Raw genomic sequence first — 26,009 nt, forward strand, 5'->3', positions numbered from 1 at the left:
AGAGCTAGAAGAAAAGGAATTTACGGTAAGTAACAAAATTCCCTTCTTCTTCAGCGCTCTATTGGGAGACCCAGACGATTGGGACGTCCAAAAGCTGTCCCTGGGTGGGTAAAGAAATACCTCATGTTAGAGCTGCAAGACAGCCCTCCCCTACGGGGAGGCAACTGCCGCCTGCAGGACTCTTCTACCTAGGCTGGCGTCCGCCGAAGCATAGGTATGCACCTGATAATGTTTGGTGAAAGTGTGCAGACTCGACCAGGTAGCTGCCTGGCACACCTGTTGAGCCGTAGCCTGGTGTCGTAATGCCCAGGATGCACCCACGGCTCTGGTAGAATGGGCCTTCAGCCCTGATGGAACCGGAAGCCCAGCAGAACGGTAGGCTTCAAGAATTGGTTCTTTGATCCATCGAGCCAGGGTGGCCTTAGAAGCCTGCGACCCTTTGCGCTGACCAGCGACAAGGACAAAGAGTGCATCCGAACGGCGCAAGGGCGCCGTGCGGGAAATGTAGATTCTGAGTGCTCTCACCAGATCTAACAAATGTAAATCTTTCTCATACCGATGAACTGCATGAGGACAAAACGAAGGCAAAGAGATATCCTGATTAAGATGAAGAAGGGAATTTTGTTTACTTACCGTAAATTCCTTTTCTTCTAGCTCCAATTGGGAGACCCAGACAATTGGGTGTATAGCTATTGCCTCTGGAGGCCACACAAAGTATTACACTTAAAAGTGTAAGGCCCCTCCCCTTCTGGCTATACACCCCCAGTGGGATCACTGGCTCACCAGTTTTAGTGCCAAAGCAAGAAGGAGGAAAGCCAATAACTGGTTTAAAGACCAATTCAATCCGAGGAAACATCGGAGAACTGAACCATACCACATGAACAACATGTGTACCCGAAAAAACAGAAAAACCCCGAGAAAACAGGGCGGGTGCTGGGTCTCCCAATTGGAGCTAGAAGAAAAGGAATTTACGGTAAGTAAACAAAATTCCCTTCTTCTTTGTCGCTCCATTGGGAGACCCAGACAATTGGGATGTCCAAAAGCAATCCCTGGGTGGGTAAAAGAATACCTCATGATAGGGCCGTCAAACGGCCCTCTCCTACAGGTGGCCAACCGCCGCCTGAATGACTTATCTACCTAGGCTGGCGTCTGCCGAAGCGTAGGTATGCATCTGATAATGCTTGGTAAAAGTAAGTAGACTCGACCAGGTGGGTGCCTGACACACCTGCTGAGCCGTAGCCTGGTGCCGTAATGCCCAGGATGCACCCACGGCTCTGGTAGAATGGGCCTTCGGCCTTGAGAGAACCAGAAGCCCAGTAGAACTGTAGGTTTCAAGAATTGGTTCCTCGAGCCCCCGAGCAAGGGTGGATCTGGAAGCTTGCGACTGTTTACGCCGACCAGCGACAAGGACAAAGAGTGCATCCGGGTGGCGCAGGAGCGCCATGCGGGAAGTAGAACCTGAGTGCTCTCACCAGAACCAACAGATGCAAATCTTTCTGAAATTGATGGACTGGACGAGGACACAAAGAAGGTGAGGTGATATCCTGATTGATATGAAAATGGGATACCACCTTAGGGAGAAATTCCGGAACCGGAAGCAGAACTACCCTGTCCTGGTGAAGGACCAGGAAGGGAGTTTGTATGAGAGCGTTGCTAGCTCGGAAACTCTCCTAAGAGACGAGACCGTTACTAGAAGGCCACTTCCCGTGAAAAACGGGAAGGGAGACATCCTTCAAAGGCTCGAAAGGCGGCATCTGGAGAGCAATTAGAACCTTGTTCAGATCTCAGGGCTCTAACGGCCGCTTGTACGGAGTGCTGAGAAGACAAACTCCCCGTAGGAACGTGCGTACCTGAGGAAGTCGTCGTTTCTGAAAAAATACAGATAGCGCTGAGACTTGTCCCTAAAGGGAACTGAGCGACAACCCATTTTCCTACCTAGATTGCAGGAAGGAAGGAAACATAGACGATGCAACCGGCCAGGGAGAAACACCCTGCGCCGAGCACCGAGATAAGAACATCTTCCACGTCCTGTGGTCAATCTTGGCGGACGTTGGTATGCTAGCCTGTCTCATGGTGGCAACCACGTCCTGAGGTAATCCTGACGACACTAGGTTCCAGGACTCAATGCCACACCATCCGGTTGAGGGCCGTAGAATTCAAATGGAAGAATGGCCCTTGAGACAGCCAGTCTGATTGGTCTGGTAGTGCCCCCGGTTAGCCTACCGTGAGGCACCACAGAACCGAGTACCACAACATCCTCGGCCAATTTGTAGCGACGAGGATGGCGCGGCCGCAGTCGGTCTTGATCTAGCGCAGTACTCTGGGCAACAATGCCAGAGGTGGCACCTAAGGTAGCTGGAACTGCGACCAATGCTGAACTAAGGCGTTTGCCGCCAGAGCTCGATGATTGTGAAACCGTGCCATGAAGCTGGCACATTGTTGTTGTGCCGTGACGCCATTAGATCGACGTCCGGCCTCTGTCAGCGGCGCCAGATCTCCTGAAACCCGTCCGGGTGAGGAGACCATACTCTTTCGGCCACACCTCAGCGACTTAGGAAGTCAGCTTCCTAGTTTCCACACTTGGGATGTGAATTGTGGATATGGTGGATGCCGTGTCTTCCACCCACATCAGAACCTGCCGGACTTCCTGGAAGGCTTGCCGGTTGCGCGTTCTTCCTTGGTGGTTGATGTATGCCACCGCTGTGGAGCTGTCCGACTGAAGTCGGATATGCATGCTTTCCAGCCGCTGTTGGAAGGATTGTAGGGCAAGATACACTGCTCTGTGTTCAAGAACATTGATCTGAAGAGTGGACTCTTGCTGAGTCCACGTACCCTGAGCGCTGTAGTGGAGAAAAACTGCTCCCCACCCTGATAGACTCGCGTCTGTCGTAACTATCGCCCAGGACGGGGATAGGAAGGACCTTCTTTTTGACCAAGAGGTGAGAAGAAGCCACCACCGTAGAGATTCCTTGGCCGCCTGAGAAAGAACGACGACTCTGTTGAGGGACGTCGACTCCTCGTCCCATTGGCGGAGAATGTCCCATTGTAGTGGACGCAGTAAAACTGCGCGAAAGGAACTGCCTCCATTGCTACCATCTTACGTAGGAAGTGCATGAGGCGTCTCAATGTGTGCGACTGGTTCTTAAAGAAGAGCTTGCAGCCCGTAGTGAATGCTGTTTGTCTAGCGGCAGCTTCACTATCGCTGAGAGAGTAAGAAACTCTATGCCTAGATATGTTATCGATAGGGTCGGGGTCGGATCTGACTTTAAAAAGTTGATGATCCACCCAAAACTCTAGAGAGTCTCCAGCGCAACGTTCGGGCAGTGTTGGCATGTTTCCTAAGAGAGTGCCTTGACAAGTAGATCGTCTAAATACGGGACCACAGAGTGACCCTGAGAGTGCAGGACTGTGACTACTGCTGCCCTGACCTTGGCGAAGACCAGTTGGACTGTCGCTAGCCGGAAGGTAGAGCTACGAACAGAGGGTGTTCGTCTCCTATAACGAAGCGTAGAAACGCTAGTGCTCTGGATCAATCGGCACGTGTGGATAAGCATCCTTGATGCCTAATGATGCTAGGAAATATCCTTGGGACCTTGAGGCGATGACATGGCGGAGGGATTCCATCCGGAACCGCCTGGTGTCCACGAGCTTGCTGAGCATTTTTAGATCCAGAACGGGACGGAACGGCCCGTTGTTATAGGTACCGCAAAGAATTTGGGGTAAAAACCGTGACCTTGTTCCTGAAGAGGAACGGGGGTCATCACTCTTTCTGCCTATAGAGTGCACCCTGTTTGCAGAAGAGCAGCGGCCCGGCCGGGAGGTGGAGAAATTCTGAAGAATCGAGTTGGAGGACGAGAAGTGAGCTCTATCCTGTACCCGTGAGACAGAATGTCTCACACTCAATGGTCATTGACCTATGGCAGCTAAATATCGCCAAGGCGGGAGAGCCTGCTACCGACCGAGGCCGCAAGTCATGAGGAAGCCGCCTTGGAAGCGGGTTTTCAGACTGTCGCTTTTTTGGGCGAGACTGAGCCCGCTAAGAATCTTAGCTCCTCTGATCCTTTTGAGTCCACATTGGACGAGGAAAAATGGGACCTGCCCGAGCCTCGAAAAGGCCGAAAACCCCGACTGCCTCTTGCTCTGTTGGGGTTTGTTGTGTCCGGGCTGAGGAAAGGATGAATCCTTACCCCTGGACTGTTTGATGGTTACATCCAACGCTCACCAAACAGTCGGTCAGCAGAAAAAGGCAACTGGTTAGGCAACCTTTTTTGGAAGCAGAATCTGCCTTCCATTCACTTAACGAGCAGACCAGGCTCTGCTTAAAAACACGGAGTAGCGGAGGCTACCGCCGCACGGTTCGCAGAGTCCAGGACAACCTGAATCGCGTAAGAAACAAATGCAGACATTTGAGAGGTTAAGGATGCCACCTGCGGCACAGATGTACGTGTAACCGTGTCAATCTGTGTAAGACAAGCTGAAATAGCTTGGAGTGCCCCAAGGGAGAGAATGCCGGAGCCAACGGTGCGCCAACAGCCTCATAGATGGCTTTCGACCAGAGATCCATCTGTCTGTCAGTGGCATCTTTGAGTTTGCAGTTCCATCTCCCACTGCAACTATGGATCTAGCTACAAGCCTGGAGATTGGAGGATGCCGCTCGGGACATTGGGTCCAGTCCTTGACCAAGTCAGGGGACAGGGATAACGTGTATCCTAAGCCGTTTGGAGAAGCGCATATCTGGATAAGCGTGGTGTTCCTGGACTGCCTCTCTGAAGGCAGAGTGGTCCAGAAAAATACGTGAAGCTGACTCCTCCACTGGAGGAGCTGTGAGAAATAACCCACATTCTATAGATGGACGCTATAAGATTATTTACTATGGCGTCACAATCAGGTGTATCCAGATTGAGAGCGGTCTCAGGATCAGAATCCTGAGCCGCTACTTCCGCCTCATTACACAGCGAGTCCTTCTGTTAGGACCCTGATGAAACCGAGGCCGCTCATAGCGAGCCCACTTAGGCTGTCTGGGACTGACGTCCGTGCAGAGCCGTGACTCTGGGATGCGTGTGACATTCCCGGAGCTGTTAGTTATTCACACTGAGGGGGGCCATGGATCAATGATTCAACAGTGCCCATATTGTGAGAGACATGTCCGGACTGCTAGGCTTCTAGTATCATAGCCATAGTCTCAGAAAAACTGTCAGTAAATACTGCAGACACCGTCCTCATCCCCTGGCCATTAGTGCATACAATGGGAGTCTATGTACCTGCCGGCCGTATAGCCGTACATGCTGTACCAGCTGTATAGAAAAACATGTGGTTCTGCACCTTTGTTTTACACAGAGAATATGCTGATAACTCCTCCGCATAATCCAGGAGGGTATATACAACGTGCGACCAAACAGTGCAATGTATATAGTACAAGCATATCTATAAGTGCACTTCTGCACTAGTGGGGTTAGCACCACAGGTGCTGCTTAACGCCTGTTACAGCGATTGTGTGACTATCAGAATGCCAGGGTCTTCCACACTTGTCTCTGTATCGTACAGAAACTGACACTAATGGCTGCCGGTGTCCTTGTAGAGAAGGAAGCCGTGGGCGTGCCTGAGAAAGTGCGGGAATCCGGATTCACAGTGCACACAGTGAGAGGGGTGGAGTATGCAAAACATACTCCAGCTCTCAGCTCTGCTCTATGCAGCGTCACGCCCCTACCCTGACTGTCAGGGCTGTGGGCGGTAACGAAGGGAGACTAGGCCCAGAAGCCGGGGACTCGAGTTAACAGCGCGGCCGCCGTAAAAGCGCGGGCCGCGCTGAAGTCCCCGGCGCACCACAAGTGCCAGCCGCGCCGCAGTTCCAGCGGCCGGCGCGACCGATTCATAGAAGTGGCCAGCGTCCCGCCCCTCTCCTGACTGGCAGGTCTGGGGGCGGGAACGAACGGAAGCAGGCCGCAAAAGCCGGGGACTCTAGTTATCAGCGCGGCCGCCGTAAAAGCGCGGGCCGCGCTGAAGTCCCCGGCGCACCACAAGTGCCAGCCGCGCCGCTGCCAGCGGCCGGCGCGACCGATTCCTGGAAGTGGCCAGCGTCCCGCCCCTCTCCTGACTGGCAGGTCTGGGGGCGGGAACGAACGGAAGCAGGCCGCAAAAGCCGGGGACTCTAGTTATCAGCGCGGCCGCCGTAAAAGCGCAGGCCGCGCTGAAGTCCCCGGCGCACTACAAGTGCCAGCCGCGCCGCAGTCCCAGCGGCCGGCGCGACCAATTCCCATAAGTGAGCCTGCTTCAGCAAAGCTGAATGAGGCCATGGCACAGGCGCCGCAGCGCTGATGTCCCCCGGCGCACTACAACACCCAGCATGCTGCGGTGTGAGCGCCAAATGCACGGGGACACAGAGTACCTTGAGGAAGCAGGGCCATGTCCCTGATGTACTCCGCTCCATCCAGCATCTTCTCCAGGGGCTGTAGATGGAGCACGGTCTCAGTGCCTGGAGACCGGTAAATCCCACTTCACCCAGAGCCCTGTAAAAAGGGATGGGGAAGGAATCAGCATGTGGGCTCCTGCCGCCGTACCCGCAATGGGTACCTCAACCTTACAAACACCTCCGACATACAGTGGGGTGAGAAGGGAGCATGCTGGGGACACTATATGTGTCCTCTTTTCTTCCATCCGACATAGTCAGCAGCTGCTGCTGACTAAAAAGTGGAGCTATGCGTGGATGTGTTGCCTCCTTCGCACAAAGCACAAAACTGGTGAGCCAGTGATCCCACTGGGGGTGTATAGCCAGAAGGGGAGGGGCCTTACACTTTTAAGTGTAATACTTTGTGTGGCCTCCAGAGGCAATAGCTATACACCCAATTGTCTGGGTCTCCCAATGGAGCGACAAAGAAAAGAGGATACCACCTTCGGGAGAAACTCCTGAATGGGGCGCAGCACAACCTTGTCCTGGTGGAAGACCAGGAAGGGAGCCTTGGATGATAGTGCTGCCAGCTCAGACACTCTCCGAAGAGATGTGATCGCTACCAGAAAAGCCACTTTCTGTGATAGTCTAGAAAGTGAAACCTCCCTCAGAGGCTCGAAGGGCGGCTTCTGGAGGGCAACTAGTACCCTGTTCAGATCCCATGGATCTAACGGCCGCTTGTACGGGGGTACGATATGGCAAACCCCCTGTAGGAACGTGCGCACCTTAGGAAGGCGTGCCAAACGCCTCTGAAAAAAGACGGATAGCGCCGAGACCTGACCTTTAAGGGAGCTGAGCGACAAACCTTTTTCTAACCCAGATTGCAGGAAAGAAAGAAAGGTAGGCAATGCAAATGGCCAGGGAGACACTCCCTGAGCAGAGGACCAGGATAAGAATATCCTCCACGTTCTGTGGTAGATCTTAGCGGACGTGGGCTTCCTAGCCTGTCTCATGGTGGCAACGACCCCTTGGGACAATCCTGAAGACGCTAGGATCCAGGACTCAATGGCCACACAGTCAGGTTCAGGGCCGCAGAATTCCGATGGAAAAACGGCCCTTGGGACAGTAAGTCTGGTCGGTCTGGGAGTGCCCACGGTTGGCCGACCGTGAGCTGCCACAGATCCGGAAACCACGCCCTCCTCGGCCAGTCTGGGGCGACAAGTATGACGCGGCTGCAATCGGATCTGATCTTGCGTAGCACTCTGGGCAAGAGTGCCAGAGGTGGAAACACATAAGGGAGCCGGAACTGCGACCAATCTTGCACTAGGGCGTCTGCCGCCAGCGCTCTTTGGTCGCGAGACCGTGCCATGAAGGTTGGGACCTTGTTATTGTGCCGTGACGCCATTAGGTCGACGTCCGGCACCCCCCAGCGGCGACAGATTTCCTGAAACACGTCTGGGTGAAGGGACCATTCCCCTGCGTCCATGCCCTGGCGACTGAGGAAGTCTGCTTCCCAGTTTTCTACGCCGGGGATGTGAACTGCGGATATGGTGGAGGCTGTGGCTTCCACCCACATCAGAATCCGCCGGACTTCCTGGAAGGCTTGCCGACTGCGTGTCCCCCCTTGGTGGTTGATGTATGCCACCGCTGTGGAGTTGTCCGACTGAATTCGGATCTGCCTTCCTTCCAGCCACTGCTGGAAGGCTAGTAGGGCAAGATACACTGCTCTGATTTCCAGAACATTGATCTGAAGGGTGGACTCCTGCCGAGTCCACGTACCCTGAGCCCTGTGGTGGAGAAAAACTGCTCCCCACCCTGACAGACTCGCGTCTGTCGTGACCACCGCCCAAGACGGTGGTAGGAAGGATCTTCCCTGTGATAATGAGGTGGGAAGAAGCCACCACTGCAGAGAGTCTTTGGCCGTCTGGGAAAGGGAGACTTTCCTGTCCAGGGATGTTGACTTCCCGTCCCATTGGCGGAGAATGTCCCATTGAAGTGGACACAGATGAAACTGCGCAAACGGAACCGCCTCTATTGCCGCCACCATCTTCCCGAGGAAGTGCATGAGGCGTCTTAAGGAGTGCGACTGACTTTGAAGGAGAGCCTGCACCCCAGTCTGTAGAGACCGCTGCTTGTCCAGCGGAAGCTTCACTATCGCTGAGAGAGTATGAAACTCCATGCCAAGATACGTTAGTGATTGGGTCGGTGACAGATTTGACTTTGGGAAGTTGATGATCCACCCGAACGCCTGGAGAGTCTCCAGTGCAACATTCAGGCTGAGTTGGCATGCCTCTTGAGAGGGTGCCTTGACCAGTAGATCGTCCAAGTAAGGGATCACAGAGTGTCCGTGAGAGTGCAAGACTGCTACCACTGCCGCCATGATCTTGGTGAACACCCGAGGGGCTGTCGCCAGACCAAATGGCAGAGCTACGAACTGAAGATGGTCGTCTCCTATCACGAAGCGTAGAAAGCGTTGGTGCTCTGTAGCAATCGGCACGTGGAGATAAGCATCTTTGATGTCTATTGATGCTATGAAATCTCCTTGAGACATTGAGGCAATGACTGAGCGGAGGGATTCCATCCGGAACCGCCTGGCGTTCACATGCTTGTTGAGCAGTTTTAGGTCCAGAACAGGACGGAAGGAGCCGTTCTTTTTTGGAACCACAAAGAGATTGGAGTAAAATCCTCGCCCCCGTTCCTGAGGGGGGACAGGGATCACGACTCCTTCTGCTCTTAGAGAGTCCACCGCCTGCAGCAGGGCATCTGCTCGGTTGGGGTGTGGGGAAGTTCTGAAGAACCGAAGTGGAGGTCTAGAACTGAACTCGGTTCTGTACCCGCGAGACAAAATGTCTGTTACCCACCGGTCCTTGACCTGTGACAGCCAAATGTCGCAAAAGCGGGAGAGCCTGCCACCGACCGAGGATGCGGAGGGAGGAGGCCGAAAGTCATGAGGTAGCCGCTTTGGAAGCGGTTCCTCCATTTGCTTTCCTGGGGCGTGAGTGAGCCCGCCAGGAATCTGAGCTCCCTTGTTCTTTCTAAATCCTTTTGGACGAGGAGAATTGGGCCTTGCCCGAGCCTCGAAAGGACCGAAACCTCGACTGCCACTTTTTCTGTTGAGGTTTACTTGCTCTGGGCTGTGGTAAGGAAGAGTCCTTACCCTTGGACTGTTTTATGATTTCAGCCAATGGCTCACCAAACAGTCTGTCTCTAGATAATGGCAAGCTGGTTAAGCATTTTTTGGAACCAGCATCTGCTTTCCAGTCCTTTAACCACAAGGCTCTGCGCAAAACCACAGAATTGGCGGACGCCATAGCGGTACGGCTCGTAGATTCTAGGACAGCATTGATAGCATAGGTCGCAAACGCAGACATTTGCGAAGTTAGGGACGCCACCTGCGGCACTGCTGGATGTATGATAGCATCCACCTGTGCTAAACCAGCTGAAATAGCTTGGAGTGCCCACACGGCCGCGAATGCTGGAGCAAACGACGCGCCGATAGCTTCATAGACAGATTTCAACCAAAGGTCCATCTGTCTGTCGTTGGCATCTTTAAGTGAAGCGCCATTCTCTACTGCGACTATGGATCTAGCCGCAAGCTTGGAAATTGGGGGATCCACCTTTGGACACTGGGTCCAGCGTTTGGCCACCTCAGAGGGAAAAGGATAACGGGTATCCTTAGAACGTTTAGAGAAACGCTTGTCTGGATGAGCGTCGTGTTTCTGGATCGATTCTCTGAAGTCAGAGTGGTCCAAAAAAGCACTTAATTTACGCTTGGGATACAGGAAATGGAACTTCTCCTGCTGTGCCGCTGCCTCCTCTGCAGAAGGGGCTGGGGGAGAAATATCCAACAGTCTATTAATTGCCGATATAAGGTCATTAACCATGGCGTCACCATCAGGGGCATCCAGATTGAAAGGAGCCTCAGGATTAGAATCCTGATCACCGTCCTCAGTCTCATCACAGAGAGACTCTTCTCGCTGAGACCCTGAGCAGTGTGATGACGTGGAGGGTCTTTCCCAGCGAGCTCGCTTAGGCTGCCTGGGACTGTCATCTGAGTCAGAGACTTCAGCCTGTGATGCTTGAGACCCCCTTGAAGTACGGATTACTTCCAACTGAGGGGGACCGGAGAGCATAGACACAGCAGTGTCCATGGTCTGAGTAACTGGCCTGGACTGCAAGGTCTCCAGGATTTTTGACATAGTCACAGACATTTTATCAGCAAAAACTGCAAAGTCTGTCCCCGTCACCGGGGCAGGGTTCACAGGCGTCTCTGCCTGGGCTACCACCACATTAGGCTCTGGCTGACGAAGTGCCACTGGGACTGAACATTGCACACAATGTGAGTCTTTGGAGCCTGCCGGTAGATCAGCCCCACATGCAGTACAAACAGTGTACACAGCCTGTGCCTTGGCACCCTTGCGTTTTGCGGATGACATGTTGCTGCCTCCTCAGAGCAGTACAGGGTGTCCAGCCAAGAAGCGACCTTACAGTGCAACTATATATATATATGGTACTAAGAAAAAAGTACACTAATATAACACTGAGGCACTAGTGGGGCCAGCACTAAAGTGCAGCTTACCGCCCGCTTAGGAGCGGGTGTGTGGTCGCCGAAATCCCTTTAGTCTGGGTCTCCCAGAGCCTGCTGCCTTTCCCCAGCCAGACCGCATGTGTAATGGCTGCCGGCGTCCTTGTGGAGAGGGGGGGCGGGCCCTGGGCGTATACAGACGAAGAGCGGGAAGCCTGCTTCCCACTGTGCCTAGTGAGAGGGCTGGAGCATGTAAATAAAGCTCCAGCCCTCGGCGCTGCCAATTGAGCAGCGTCTCTCCCCTACCCTGATTGACAGGGTGGGGGCGGGAACGAAGCGGCGCTAGGCCGCAGAAGCCGGGGGCTAAAGTTAGAAGCGCCGCCGCCGTAAAAGCGCGGTCGGCGCAAAGTCCCCGGCGCACCACAAGTCGCAGCTGCGCCGCCGCTCCAGTAGCGGTCGGCGCAGTAGTTCCCAACATGTAACGTCACTCAGCAAAGCTGCAGTGACCTAACCCCAGCGCACAGCGCTACTGTCCCCGGCGCACTATAACGCTCAGCAAGCCTTGAGAGTGTCCGTGCCTGCCGGGGACACAGAGTACCTGAAAGTTGCAGGGCCTTGTCCCTGAACGGCACTCCCGCTCCAAATCCAGCAGGTTCTCTGGGTCTGTGGATGGAGCCCGGCCTCAGGGCTTGGAGGCCGGTAAGATCCCACTTCCACAGAGCCCTCCAGGGGATGTGGAAGGAAAACAGCATGTGGGCTCCAGCCTCTGTACCAGCAATAGGTACCTCAACCTTACAAGCACCACCGCGGGTGAGAAGGGAGCATGCTGGGGGCCCCATATGGGCCCTCTTTTCTTCCATCCGATATAGCCAGCAGCTACTGCTGACTACAAACAGTGGAGCTATGCGTGGATGTCTGACCTCCTTCGCACAAAGCAGAAAACTGGTGAGCCAGTGATCCCACTGGGGGTGTATAGCCAGAAGGGGAGGGGCCTTACACTTTTTAGTGTAATTGCTTTGTGTGGCCTCCGGAGGCAGTGCTATACACCCAATCGTCTGGGTCTCCCAATAGAGCGCTGAAGAAAAGAATTTACGGTAAGTAAACAAAATTCTCTTTTTCTTTATCGTTCCTATGGGAGACCCAGACATTGGGACGTCTCAAAGCAGTCCATGGGTGGGAATAAACAGAAAAACTGAGAAGTAGGCGGAGCCTAACTTCACAAATGGGCGACAGCCGCCTGAAGGATGCGTCTGCCCAAGCTCGCATCTGCCGAAGCATGAGCATGCACTTGGTAGTGCTTTGAAAAGGTATGCAGGCTAGTCCAAGTGGCAGCCTGACAGACTTGCTGAGCCGTAGCCTGGTGCCTAAAAGCCCAAGAGGCACCGACAGCTCTGGTCGAATGTGCCTTGATCCCCGGCGGGGGAGGCACCTGAGAACACTGGTAGGCATCCGAAATGGTCGACCTAATCCAACGGGCTAAGGTCGGCTTAGAAGCAGGGAGGCCCTTACGCCGACCTGTGGTTAGCACAAAAAGAGAGGTGCACCGCCTAAGAGCAGCGGTGCGAGACACATAGATCCGGAGCGCCCGCACCAGATCCAGAGTATGCAACGCTTTTTCAAAGCGATGAACAGGAGCCGGACAAAAGGAAGGTAGGGTAATGTCCTGGTTAAGGTGGAAAGGAGAAACCACCTTACGGAGAAAGTCCGGAGTCGGACGGAGAACCACCTTGTCTTGATGAAAAAACAAAAAAGGTGACTCCGAGGAGAGCACAGCCAAATCAGAGACTCTCCTGAGAGAAGTTATGGCAACTAGAAAAGGCCACCTTTTGAGAAAGACGATACAAAGAAACCTCCCTAAGAGGCTCAAAGGGGGGTTTCTGCAATACCGTGAGGACCAAGTTAAGGTCCCAGGGATCCAAGGGCCGCTGGTAAGGCGGAATGATGTGAGACGCACCTTGCATGAAGGTGCGGACCTGAGCCAGCCGGGCGATACGCCGCTGGAACAGCACTGATAGAGCCGAGACTTGTCCTTTGAGAGAGTTGAGGGACAGTCCCAGCTGCAGACCGGACTGTAGAACAGACAGAAGGGTCGGCAAGGAAAAAGGCCAAGGAGGATGGCCAGAAGAGCGACACCAGGACAGGAAAATTTTCCAAGTCCTGTGATAGATCTTGGCAGAGGAAGACTTACGGGCCCGAGTCATAGTGGAGATGACTTCAGGGGGGATACCAGAAGCCGTCAAGATCCAGGACTCAAGAGCCACGCCGTCAATCTGAGAGCCGCAGAATTCTGGCGGAAAAACGGACCTTGTGAGAGAAGGTCTGGACGGTCCGGAAGATGCCACGGCACCTCTACGGACAGATGGAGCAGGTCTGGGTACCAAGCTCGCCTGGGCCAGTCCGGAGCAATGAGGATGACTCGACGGCCCTCCATTCTGATCTTGCGCAGAACTCTGGGCAAGAGAGCTAGAGGGGGAAACACGTAGGACAGACGAAACTGGGACCAGTCTTGAACCAGAGCGTCCGCGGCGAAGGCCTGAGGATCGTGGGAGCGAGCCACGTAAACCGGAACCTTGTTGTTGTGACGGGATGCCATTAGGTCCACTTCCGGAGTGCCCCACTTGCGGCAGATTGACTGAAACACTGCCGGATGCAGGGACCACTCGCCACTGTCCACGGTTTGACGGCTGAGATAATCTGCTTCCCAGTTTTCCACGCCTGGGATGTGGACTGCGGATATGGTGGACTTGGAGTCCTCCGTCCATTGAAGGATGCGTTGTACCTCCAACATTGCCAGGCAGCTGCGTGTCCCGCCTTGGTGATTGATGTAGGCAACCGCTTTCGCGTTGTCTGACTGGACTCGGATGTGCTTGCCCGCCAATAGGTGGTGAAAAGCTAGGAGAGCCAGAAGCACAGCTCTGGTTTCCAGCACATTGATCGAGAGGGCTGACTCGGACGGAGTCCAAGTGCCCTGTGCTCGGCGGTGGAGACATACCGCTCCCCAGCCGGATAGACTGGCATCCGTGGTGAGGATCACCTAGGACGGGGCCAGGAAGGAGCGTCCCTGAGACAGAGAGAGGGGCCGAAGCCACCACTGAAGAGAGCTCCTGGTCTGTGGCGACAGAGCCACTAATCTGTGCAAGGAGGAAGGCCGCTTGTCCCAACAGCGGAGAATGTCCAGCTGCAGTGGACGCAGATGGAACTGGGCAAAGGGAACAGCCTCCATTGACGCCACCATCTGACCCAGCACCTGCATCAGGTGCCTGATGGAATAACGGCGGGGCCTCAGCAGAGAGCGCACCGCCAGTTGGAGGGACTGCTGTTTGATTAAGGGCAACTTCAAAAGTGCCGGCAGAGTCTCGAACTGCATCCCTAGGTACGTGAGCCTCTGGGTCGGAGTCAGAGTGGATTTGGGCAGATTGACAAGCCACCCGAATTGGGCTAGAGTGGCGAGCGTGAGCGAGACACTCCGCTGACAGTCTGCGCTGGATGAAGCCTTGACTAGAAGGTCGTCCAGGTAAGGAATCACTGCCAACCCCTGGAGGTGCAGAACCGCAACCACTGCTGCCATGACCTTGGTGAATACCCGAGGGGCCGTGGCTAACCCTAAGGGAAGAGCCACGAATTGGAAATGTTCCTCTCCGATTGCAAAACGTAGCCAACGCTGGTGTGAAACTGCAATTGGCACATGGAGATAGGCATCTCTGATGTCGATGGATGCCAGGAAATCCCCTTGGGTCATTGAGGCAATGACTGACCGCAGAGACTCCATGCGAAAATGCCGCACCTGAACATGCTTGTTGAGAAGCTTGAGATCCAGGATGGGCCGGAAGGAACTGTCCTTTTTGGGGACTAGGAAGAGATTTGAGTAGAAACCTCTGAACCGTTCCCGGGCGGGAACCGGTACAATTACTCCATTGGCCTGCAAGGATGCCACGGCCTGAGAGAAGGCGGCGGCCTTGGAGCAGGGAGGAGTTGACAGAAAAAATCTGTCTGGAGGGTTGGAAGAGAATTCTATCCTGTAGCCGTGGGAGATGATATCCCGCACCCACTGATCGGAGACGTGTTGAAACCCACGCGTCGCCAAAGTGGGAGAGCCTGCCACCGACTAAGGACGTTGCTGGCGCGGACAGATAGTCAAGAGGAGGCTGCCTTAGTGGCAGCAGCTCCTGCGGTCTTCTGTGGACGCGCTTTTGTGCGCCAGTTGGATTTTTGGTCCTTGGCTGAGTTAGTGGACGAGGCCGAGGGCTTAGAGGACGACCAGTTGGAGGAACGAAAGGAACGAAACCTTGACTGATTCCTACCCTGGACAGGTTTCCTGGTTTTGGTTTGTGGCATGGAAGTACTCTTCCCGCCAGTAGCCTCCTTAATAATTTCATCCAGCTGTTCACCGAACAGCCTGGACCCAGTAAAAGGGAGTCCAGCAAGGTACTTCTTTGAAGAAGCATCTGCCTTCCACTCTCGAAGCCACAAGATCCTGCGGATAGCGAGGGAATTAGCCGAAGCCACCGCAGTGCGGTGAGAAGCCTCCAGCATGGCAGACATGGCATAGGATGAAAAAGCTGAAGCTTGGGAAGTTAAGGTAACCATTTCGGGCATAGATTCCCTGGCGAGGGAATGCATCTCCTCTAGAGAAGCAGAGATGGCTTTCAGAGCCCACACTGCTGCAAAAGTAGGGGAGAACGAGGCCCCTGCCGCCTCATATACAGATTTGGCCAGAAGGTCAACCTGGCGGTCAGTGGAATCCTTAAGAGAGGTGCCATCAGCCACTGAAACAACGGTCCGGGCTGAGAGTCTAGACACCGGGGGGTCTACCTTTGGTGAATGAGCCCACTCCTTGACCACCTCAGGTGGAAAGGGAAAATGGTCATCAGAACCACGCTTTGGGAAGCGTTTGTCAGGACAGGCCCTAGGCTTGGTCACAGCGGCCTGAAAACTGGAGTGGTTAAAGAACACACTCTTTGTCCTCTTAGGCGAGGTAAACTGGTGCTTTTCTGCCAGAGAGGGTTGCTCCTCTGATACTGGCGGATTGAGATCCAGTACAGAATTAATGGACGCAATCAAATCACTAACATCTGAGTCACTTTCGGACAGATCAATGGGGCACATGGAGTTAGCCTCCGAGCCCCCTGTAAAGGCATCCTCCTCGTCCTGCGAGTCAGCTTCTGAAAAAGAGCCGCGGGACGAGGAAGGAGAGGGAGCCCTGCGTCTCCTTTTAGGAGGACGGGGTCTGGGACCAGATGATGAATCCTCTGTGAGCTCCGGTCCTGAGAGAGCCCTAGCAGCAGAGGCACCCTGTGAAGGGGGCTGATGCATGTTCAGCAAAGTCCTGGACAGCTGTCCCATGGAGTCGGCAAAAGACTGGGAGATAGACCTAGATAAGGATTCTACCCAAGCCGGGGGTTCAGCCACAGGAGCCGGAGCAGCCGGAGAGACCACTGGGGGTGCGATTCCAGGCTGAGGCATCGTCAGGTTAGAGCAGGCATCACAATGTGGATAGGTGCTCGGTTCAGGCAGTAGGAGCTTACATGCAGTTCATACTGAATACAGCTTTGGAGCCTTGCTCCTCGTGTGAGACATGCTGCTGGAGTGGGGGCTCTGCCAGAATGACCCCCAGAGAGTATATACAGAAGGTCCACAACCAGAGGTTGTGGCTTACCAGACCGCTGGAGCGGTGTTGTGTGCCCTCCAGATCCCGAAGCCCGGACCCCCAAGCACCTCAGCAGGGATGCTGCAGACCAGTGCTGATCGCAGGGAAAAACGCTGAGAAAATGGCCGCCGGAGCGAAGAGAGGGGGCGGGACTCACTCTGAGAGCGGGATCTGGAGGGCCATAGAGACTTACAGGGGAGGAGACATGTACCCAGTGAGGAGTGTCTCTCCCCTGTGCAGAACGGCCGCTGGGCGGAGCCGTGCTGTCCCTCTGCATGAATGACATGAGAGGGCAGTGAAACCGAAAGTAGGCCTCCGGCGAAGCCGGGGCCTAAATTTGAGCGGTGCGGCCGGCGCGCAGGCACCATCGGCGCGGTTCTCAGGCGACAGCCAGAGAACCCGCCGGAAATGTCATAAAACTCACTCAGCACACTCTCCCACAACAATAAAGTACAGGGACCCCCAATATATAAACGTCTCAGGTACTTAGCTTGCTGAGACGCAGGGTTTCAAGTCCCCGGGGATGAGTGCTCCGGTCCAGCAGGATCCTGAAGGGCTGCGGATGGAGACCGGTCTCGTGCCAAGCATGGAGAACCGTGCTGGCTCCCACTTCGAGCCAGAGCCCAGGAGGGATGGTGAAGAAGCACGGCATGTAAGGCTCCAGCCTTGGAATCAACCTTAACAGCACCGCCGACACAGTGGGGTGAGAAGGGACATGACGGGGGTCCAGGCTTGGACCCGCTTTTCTTCAAACTCTTTCCAAAAATGAAAAATCAGATGAGAATGCATGTGTGGATGTATGCCTCCTGAACACAAAGCGATAAACTGGCTAGATATGGTTCTCCAGGGGGTGTATAAGCTCAGAGGGAGGAGCTACACTTTTGAGTGTAGTACTTTGTGTGTCCTCCGGAGGCAGAAGCTATACACCCAATGTCTGGGTCTCCCATAGGAACGATAAAGAAATATACATTATATCTGTCTGTCTGTCTGTCTGTCTGTCTGTCTATCTATCTATATATATATATATATATATACATACACACACACACACACACACACACACACACACACACACACACACACACACACACACACACACACACACACGCTTCAGGTTTATACATACCTGCTAAATATTTCACCTTTGCAATCAGATACACGGCTTGTTGAAGACCAGGAGCGGTCTTTACTACCGTTTCCAGGACGGAGGTGCAATGCTTCAATAGTGGAGAAACCGGCTGCCCAGCAGCGGGGGGCTGCATAAGAAAATAATAGACTAAGAACTTTTGCTGTGTAAAATAGAATTAATAATTAATTTAACTCAATACATCAAGTAATGGTTACAAACAACTTTAACCTTCAACTGGTGAGGTAGGATTTTTGTCATGCAACTGGTGATGTGGGTCTTCCTATACCCCAGTGTTTAGAAATCTCTAATTTTTATAGAAAATGCAAAGATCACGTTTGTTTTAATCGTTTTCTTATTGGTGATTGATTACACGAGTATACCAAATTGTTGACACCCACAAAAAAAAACAAAAAACGAAAAATGTAATAAATTGATGATTCATACCAGCATGTTCCAATGAATGCCAGCTGAACAAAATTTCCCTGGGGAGTTGCAAACCCCACATTACCAGTTGAGGGTTAAAAGATCTCCTTAATGAAACCAGGAGAATGTAAAGAGAAAATAAACAATACTCTCTGCTCCTTGACCGCTCTGGGTACTCTGCCCCCACCAACAGGTGGACCGCATCATATGACTGCTGCAGTCAATCAATGGCTACTGATCAGATGAAATTGTTACATTTTGTGCAAACTGGAAGAATCTTCCTGTCCGCAGCCAATTAGTGGCCATGGATTGGCTGCAGCAGTCACATGATGCTCCCTATCAGATGTTGATCCCAGAAAACTGATGAGCAACAAACCACCAAATGCAGAGGACCAGCACCAGTATTGTAGGTGAGAATCAGGTCATTTGTTTGACATGCTGTGCTTGTTAAGAAAATGTTTTAATGTACTGGATAAACCCTTTACTAAGTGGATTCAGGATCTATTTTTCACAAAACACGCCACGCAAGAATATGACCCGCTTCTAAGGCTTTGTGCGCACTAGAGCTTTTTACCCGCGGATTTACCCGCGGATTTGCCGCGGAAATTTCTTGATAAATGTCTGCAATCTTTGTGCAGACATTTCCCAGCAAATTCTATGGTAAAAAAAAATAGCTGTGCGCACTGGTGTGGATTTTTCTCAAGAAATTTCCTTGAGAAGAATTTCTCGAGAAACTTTCTTGAGAAAATGAACATGTCCATTATTTCCGCAGGTACCCTGCGGATTTCGGCAGTACAGCCTGCAAAAATCCGCAGGGAACCACCCGCGGGAAAATCGCGGCAATTCCGCTGCTAATCCGCGGCAAATCCGCGTCAAATCCGCATGCGGATTTTGTGCGGATTTTTTCCGGAGGTCCGGAAATCTTTCACTCCCAGAATTTTCTCAAGAAATTTTCTTGAGAAACTTCACATTTCTAGTGCGCACATAGCCTAATACTGCAGCTCAACCCTATTGAACAAAATGATTCCTACAGGATTCCTACAACATTATGGAGGTGTCTGTGGGTGTTTTTGTCCATTTATCCAGAAGAGCGGGCTGTGAAGTCAGATACTGCTGTTGGAGGAGAGGCTGGGCTCATAATATCCATTCTAGCTCATCCTAAAGGAGTTAGATGTGGATGGTGTTACGGTTGCTGTGGCTCTGGAGACTATGTCCGGATTTCTTGCTACTGCACATGTGCAAGCGCTGGAGACTAAGTCCTATCTTGGAGCCATTGCACATGTGCGGGTGACATCATCGCTGACACGAGGTCACATGTCTCTGACACCTTCTAAGCTGATTGGCCACTGGTCATGTGCTTGTGACACGTGGTCACATGTTTCGGACACCTTCTATGCCGATTGGTCACTGGTCATGTGCTTGTGACGCTTTGCTCGGTGATAGGCCAGCATGACGTCATTGCTGTCATTCTGGCAGCGGATTGGCTCTGGTGTCCTCCATCTTGGATGAGGCACAGAGTCTATATAAGACCCTGACGCACGCTGCCCGGCGCTCAGTCCTCTTGGTTCATGCATGCGAGTAGACGCTCTGTGCACGTTCCTCTAGGCATCTCTCTATGTTAGGTGAGCGCTACCGGCAGGGTAGCATTCTTATACCTTACAGCTTCGGCTGCGGTCCGTATCCTTACATCTTAGTGGAGCGGACATAGGCAGGTGCCTGAGGCACATGGTCCGGCTGGGCCTTGTGATTCTACTCGTAGGTGGACGTTGCCGCTAGGGTAACGTTCCTTATACTGCGTCTGGCAGTTGTTCGTATCCTCGCACACTAGGGGAGCGAACAGAGGTAGGAGCTTTGTGCGGCTTATGCTGCTGTCCGTCTCTTTTTCACCCCTAGAAGAGCGAACCTAGGCAGGTGCCATATCTAGTGGTTCGTGTCCTCGCACACTAGTGGAGCAAACGCAGGTAGGAGCTTTGTGCGGCTTACGCTGCTGTCCGTCTCCTGGCACCACTAGAGGAACGGACCTAGGTAGGTGCCATTTCCCACTCACTGCTTTTGTCTCTGTGATCTTTAACAGAGACCATTCCACACACCCTCCAAGTAAGGGAGGAATTGCTTTATTTCCTAATTATATTCCTCTGTGAGTATAACAGAGGTATTGCACTCTGCACTTGTGCTATCATTATTTACAGTGGCACACTTATATACCCCTTATCCTCTGCCATAGTCTGCAGCAGAGTCTTTGCACGGTGGACCCTGACTGTCTGACATTCCTTTAGGTTTTATTATCAGACAGCCCCCCGTAACAGATGGCCGATCATGTTCCTTCACACCAAACTCCCCCAACCATGCCATTTTTGATTGGCGAGACAGATTTTACACACTGGCTCAGGGGGCCGGATTTTACATACTGGCTCAGGGGGCTGGATTTTACATACTGGCTCAGGGGGCCAGATTTTATATACTGGCTCAGGGGGCCGGATTTTCCATACTGGCTCAGGGGGCCGGATTTTCCATACTGGCTCAGGGGGCCGGATTTTACACACTGGCTCAGGGGGCTGGATTTTACACACTGGGGCAGGGAGCTGGATTTTATCCACTGGGGCAAAGGGCTGGATTTTATCCACTGGGGCGGCGAGACAGATTTTACACACTGGGGCGATGAGACAGATTTTACACACTGGGGCAGGGGGCTGGATTTTATCCACTGGGGCGGCGAGACAGATTTTACACACTGGGGCAGGGGGCTGGATTTTATCCACTGGGGCGGCGAGACAGATTTTACACACTGGGGCAGGGGGCTGGATTTTATCCACTGGGGCGGCGAGACAGATTTTACACACTGGGGCAGGGGGCTGGATTTTATCCACTGGGGCCGCGAGACAGATTTTACACATTGGGGCAGGGGGCTGGATTTTATCCACTGGGGCCGCGAGACAGATTTTACACACTGGGGCAGGGGGCTGGATTTTATCCACTGGGGCCGCGAGACAGATTTTACACACTGGGGCAGGGGGCTGGATTTTATACACTGGGGCAGGGGGCTGGATTTTACACATTGGGGCAGGGGGCTGGATTTTACACACTGGGGCAGGGGGCTGGATTTTATCCACTGGGGCCGCGAGACAGATTTTACACACTGGGGCAGGGGGCTGGATTTTATCCACTGGAGCCGCGAGACAGATTTTACACACTGGGGCAGGGGGCTGGATTTTATCCACTGGGGCCGCGAGACAGATTTTACACACTGGGGCAGGGGGCTGGATTTTATACACTGGGGCAGGGGGCTGGATTTTACACATTGGGGAAGGGGGCTGGATTTTACACACTGGGGCAGGGGGCTGGATTTTACACACTGGGGCAGGGGGCCGGATTTTACACACTGGGGCAGGGGGCCGGATTTTACACACTGGGGCAGGGGGCCGGATTTTACACACTGGGGCAGGGGGCCGGATTTTATACACTGGGGCAGGGGGCCGGATTTTACACACTGGGGTGGAGGGATGGATTTTACACATTGGGGGCAATGGGACTGAATGAATAACTTGAATTCATTGATTAATAGTTGCGTCCTGATACTTTTGTCTATACAATGTATGTTTACTAATCGCAGTCTGCTGGGTGAATGAAGCACCATTACTTAAACATAGGGAATTCACAACAAGGACCAGCAATAAGAAATGGAGAGCACAAAAAAAATTATATTGAAACTATTAAGGGTTGTACAATATCTTGAAGATGAAATTATCCTTTACCAAAATCACATTTATTTGCATAGTCTGACACACGTTACCTGGTTGGGACAAAAGTTTAAATATTCCCTTATTATTTCAAGCAAGAAGTCTGGGTTCAGCATCTCAAAGTACTGGATACTAAGCGGCAATCCCTGCAAATCGGAGAAGTGATTGTCCAGGACGTCATTTAACAAATGGATGACCTCTTCTGGATTCTTCTGTTTCTTCATGGCCAAAACAGCCCGCAAGTAGGACAATTCCTGATAAAGAAAAAAACTTCACATTTTCACATTCTTCTAACCATTTGGGGTGGGTGTATATACGGGAGTGAATTAAATGGGCTAAAGGAACAGAAAACACTTTGTTTTGCTACATGTATCTTTTTAAAAAAAATCTATAGAGAACCTTAAAAAAAATAGTCTTGAGTAATAAAGTAAAAAATGGAGAGGGAGGAGGGGGATGTAGCTGCAGTTTCTGTTCAGTGATACAGCATTACCTAGAGAGGGAATATGTGTAGACGTCGGATGTTAAGGGGGCCTGCAATTACTAAGACCCCCATACACATTAGATAAATTCAGATGAACATGTCAATTTCGACAGAATAGGCTGCCCATCTAATATAGGGGAGGCTCCCAATTCTCCAACGGACGATGTTGCAAGAGACACGGTCTGTTCAATTTCAATGACTGATGCTTTAATTTGGAGCAGAAATAAGACGCCCTCATATGATTCTGGCAGAGGCTCTATCATAGAGAACAAGAACGCTCGGCCGACAAAATAGGCATAGATAGGGAATTGGGAGAGATAGCTGGGGCTGAATAATCATTCGGCTATTGTGTATGACCTGCTTTGGATTCTGGTTGATGTACGATGATAAGCTACGTTTTAAGATAAGTAAGATAAATCCCTCAAAAATATGAGGTTGAGCTTTCAGGTCACATATATGGTGAAGGTGTATATATCAGCTTTACTTTTCTGGCCATTTTTTCGGACTCACCCCAGATTTTCCAATAGACTGCTGAATCTCCATTAGAAACTCCAGCTGCTGGTCGGCATCTTGCAGCTGTCCCTCCATTATCTGACATCTGATAATACCTATGAAACATTGCACATTAGGTCAGTGCCTGCCAAAATATTACAAGATGGCTTAAAGGCAACATATGTTAAAAATGGTATCTGATCTGCCGGCAGAATGTTACAGAGCAAGAGAAGCTGATCCGTCTCATCTCCCGCCTCGACTACTGTAACCTCCTGCTCTGTGGCCTCCCTTCCAACACTCTTGCACCCTTCCAATCTATCCTAAACTCTGCGGCCCGCTTAATCCACGTCTCCCCTCACTATTCCCCAGCCTCTCCTCTCTGCCAATCCCTTCACTGGCTTCCCATCACCCAAAGACTGCAGTTCAAAACACGAACCATGACATACAAAGCCATGCACAACCTGTCTCCTCCTTACATCTGTGACCGAATCTCCCGGTACCTACCTGCACGCAACCTCAGATCCTCACAAGATCTCCTTCTCTACTCCTCTCTTATCTCCTCTTCCCACCATCACATACAAGATTTCTCTCGTGCCTCCCCCATACTCTGGAATGCTCTTCCCCAGCATATCAGTCTCTCACCTACTGTAGAAAGCTACAAAAAGAATCTGAAGACCTACCTCTTCCGACAAGCCTACAACCTACAATAACCCTCAGTCCAGTACACCACTACGCAACCAGCTCTGTCCTCAACTATTGTACCCTCACCCATTCCCTGTAGACTGTGAACCCTCGCGGGCAGGGTCCTCTCTCCTCCTCTACCAGTCTGTTTTTGTAATGTTCATGATTGTTGTACTTGTTTGTTATGTATTCCCTTTTCACATGTAAAGCGCCATGGAATAAATGGCGCTATAATAATAATAATGTACAATTTTATGGGAAACGTTTCTATAAACCTATCAATTGAAATCCCTGCATAGGAGTCCAGTGGCCGGTCCTACTCTGTGATTGACAGTCTTCCCTGTATGATTACGTATGATTAGATAATACATGCAGAGATAGCTGCCAATCGCCGAGTAGGACCGCACACTGGACTCATATGCATATAAACTCCAGGGATTCCAATGACACCAACTTATACTGAATTTATTCAAGACCCGATATATCATTCTGCTCATCTTCTCCTTCTCTATACCGTGCTGTCCAGATTGCAGATTTGACTGTATACAGTGTGTCCACCGATATCCTGTCCACCGCCATTAACTTGAGAACGGCAGCAGCTATAGGCATAGAAGTGGTGTCTAGGTATAGTAAAGAAGCCATGCGCTACACAATGAAACCACCTATAGCGCCACCTGGTGGAAAACAACAGAGTTAGCATTTTTATCTCGAAAACGGTACGAGATAGAGAAAAAAAGTGAATTACAAAGTTGCAGGGCATCATCAATTCAATACGAATTGATACCTTGCATACAGAAATGCTACGATATGAAACCCATGACCCCCCCAAAAACATTGAATGCTGGTCGCTCATTTAACTTTGATGCTCAAAGTGGCCACCGTCAGCTGCAATGCACATCTGGACTCTGCACAGCATACTGTATCTTGCTGCACGTTGTGCAATATGGTAGGTGACACGTTTACACAAGCATCTGTGATACGTCGTCGTAGGTCCTGCAATGTTGGTGGAGGGGTCGCATACACCTGCTGTTTGATGTGACCTTACAGAAAGATGTCCAATGGGGTCAGGTCAGGTGAGCGTGGAGGCCACTCCACGCAGCCACCATACCCAATGACTTGTAGGAAGGTCTCCATGAGGTATCGCTTCACGTCCGCAGCCTTGTGAGTTTACACATTCTAATCTTAGCATTTCTGTATGCAAGGTGTCGATTCGTATTGAATTGATGCTGCCCTACAACTTTGTAATTCACTTTTTTTCTCTATCTCGTTCCATTTTCGAGATAAAAATGCTAACTCCGTTGTTTTCCACCAGGTGGCGCTATAGGTGGTTTCATTGCATAGCGCATGGCTACTTTACTATATCTAGACACCACTTCTATGCCTATAGCTGCCGCCGTTCTCAAGTTAATGGCGGTGGACAGGATATGGGTGGACACACTGTATACAATGTGACAGGTTCCCTTTAATTCATTTACTACTGAGCCCTTGGAGAGTGCTGGTTGTTGTTTTTCTAATGAAAAAAGTGCTGCCCCTGTGCTATGGAAAAAACGACTCCTTAGTGAAGTGACGTAAGGAGCCAACAACTGAAGCAGAAATTACAGATAGTGCTGTGCAAGTTTTCTAGAGTGTAAAATACAAATTCAAGACTTGGTTCTTAAATATGTTACTCGTTAGGTTGGTGCCATGATTTTTTTTTTAAGTTATCCCCTATTGCTGGGATAGAGGATAACTCCTCGATTGAAGGAACTCCCACTGATACCAAGTATGGAGCTCTGAAGCCCTGCATGGAGAAGAGGTTGAGCATTCAAATCTATGCTCCATCTATTCACCATGGTTCTGCTGGAGAAAACAACCACTTTACTTGGCTATTTTTAGCATTGCCATAGAGTAAAAATGAGTGGAGGTGCGCATGTCGAACCCCAAATTAATCAATCTTCAGATTCTCAGGATTTGAGAGAGTCCTAGAAGTAGAACCTCGGTGATTGAGAATTTTTCTGCTATCTTCTGGATAACTTCCATTAATGCAGTTGTCTCCCAGGTTGCAAGTTACCGAATTTTTCGCTTTATAAGACGCACCTGATTATAAGATGCACCCCCAAATTTGGTGAAGCAAAAGAGAATTTTTTTTTTTAATGTTAAATGGGGTCCATCTTATAATGCCAGTGTCCGTCTAACAAATCATATAGGGTATATGTCCCTCATAGCCCCCCATCCTAAAATTAGCCCCCTTAATTTGGATATGCCCCCCTTATATTGAATATAGCCCCCTTGTGCTGGCACACGTTCCCCTATGCTGACTATGGCCCCCTATGGATTGCACACGTTCCCCGTGCTGCCTATGGCCCCCTTTGGATTGCACACGTCCCTCTGTGCTGCCTATGGCCCCCTATGGATTGCACACATTCCCCTGTGCTGCCTATGGCCCCCTATGGATTGCACACATTCCCCTGTGCTGCCTATGGCCCCCTATGGATTGCATACGTTCCCCTGTGCTGCCTATGGCCCCCTA

At 51.7% G+C, this 26,009-nt stretch overlaps 1 protein-coding gene across 1 annotated transcript in view; it reads right to left on the bottom strand.

Annotated features, from left to right (window-relative positions):
* Positions 1-26,009, bottom strand: part of TTC21B (tetratricopeptide repeat domain 21B) — a 265,962-nt gene that overhangs the window by 116,693 nt on the left and 123,260 nt on the right. Inside the window, exons 10-12 of the mRNA XM_075317283.1 lie at positions 22,838-22,935; positions 21,900-22,100; positions 17,684-17,813 (exon numbers count right to left, since the gene is read on the bottom strand). Coding sequence (XP_075173398.1) covers positions 17,684-17,813; positions 21,900-22,100; positions 22,838-22,935 — 429 coding nt within the window. The remainder of the gene's footprint in view (positions 1-17,683; positions 17,814-21,899; positions 22,101-22,837; positions 22,936-26,009) is intronic.

The sequence above is a fragment of the Anomaloglossus baeobatrachus genome, chromosome 7, assembly GCF_048569485.1.
Source record: "Anomaloglossus baeobatrachus isolate aAnoBae1 chromosome 7, aAnoBae1.hap1, whole genome shotgun sequence".
NCBI classification, from domain to species: Eukaryota; Metazoa; Chordata; class Amphibia; order Anura; family Aromobatidae; genus Anomaloglossus; species Anomaloglossus baeobatrachus.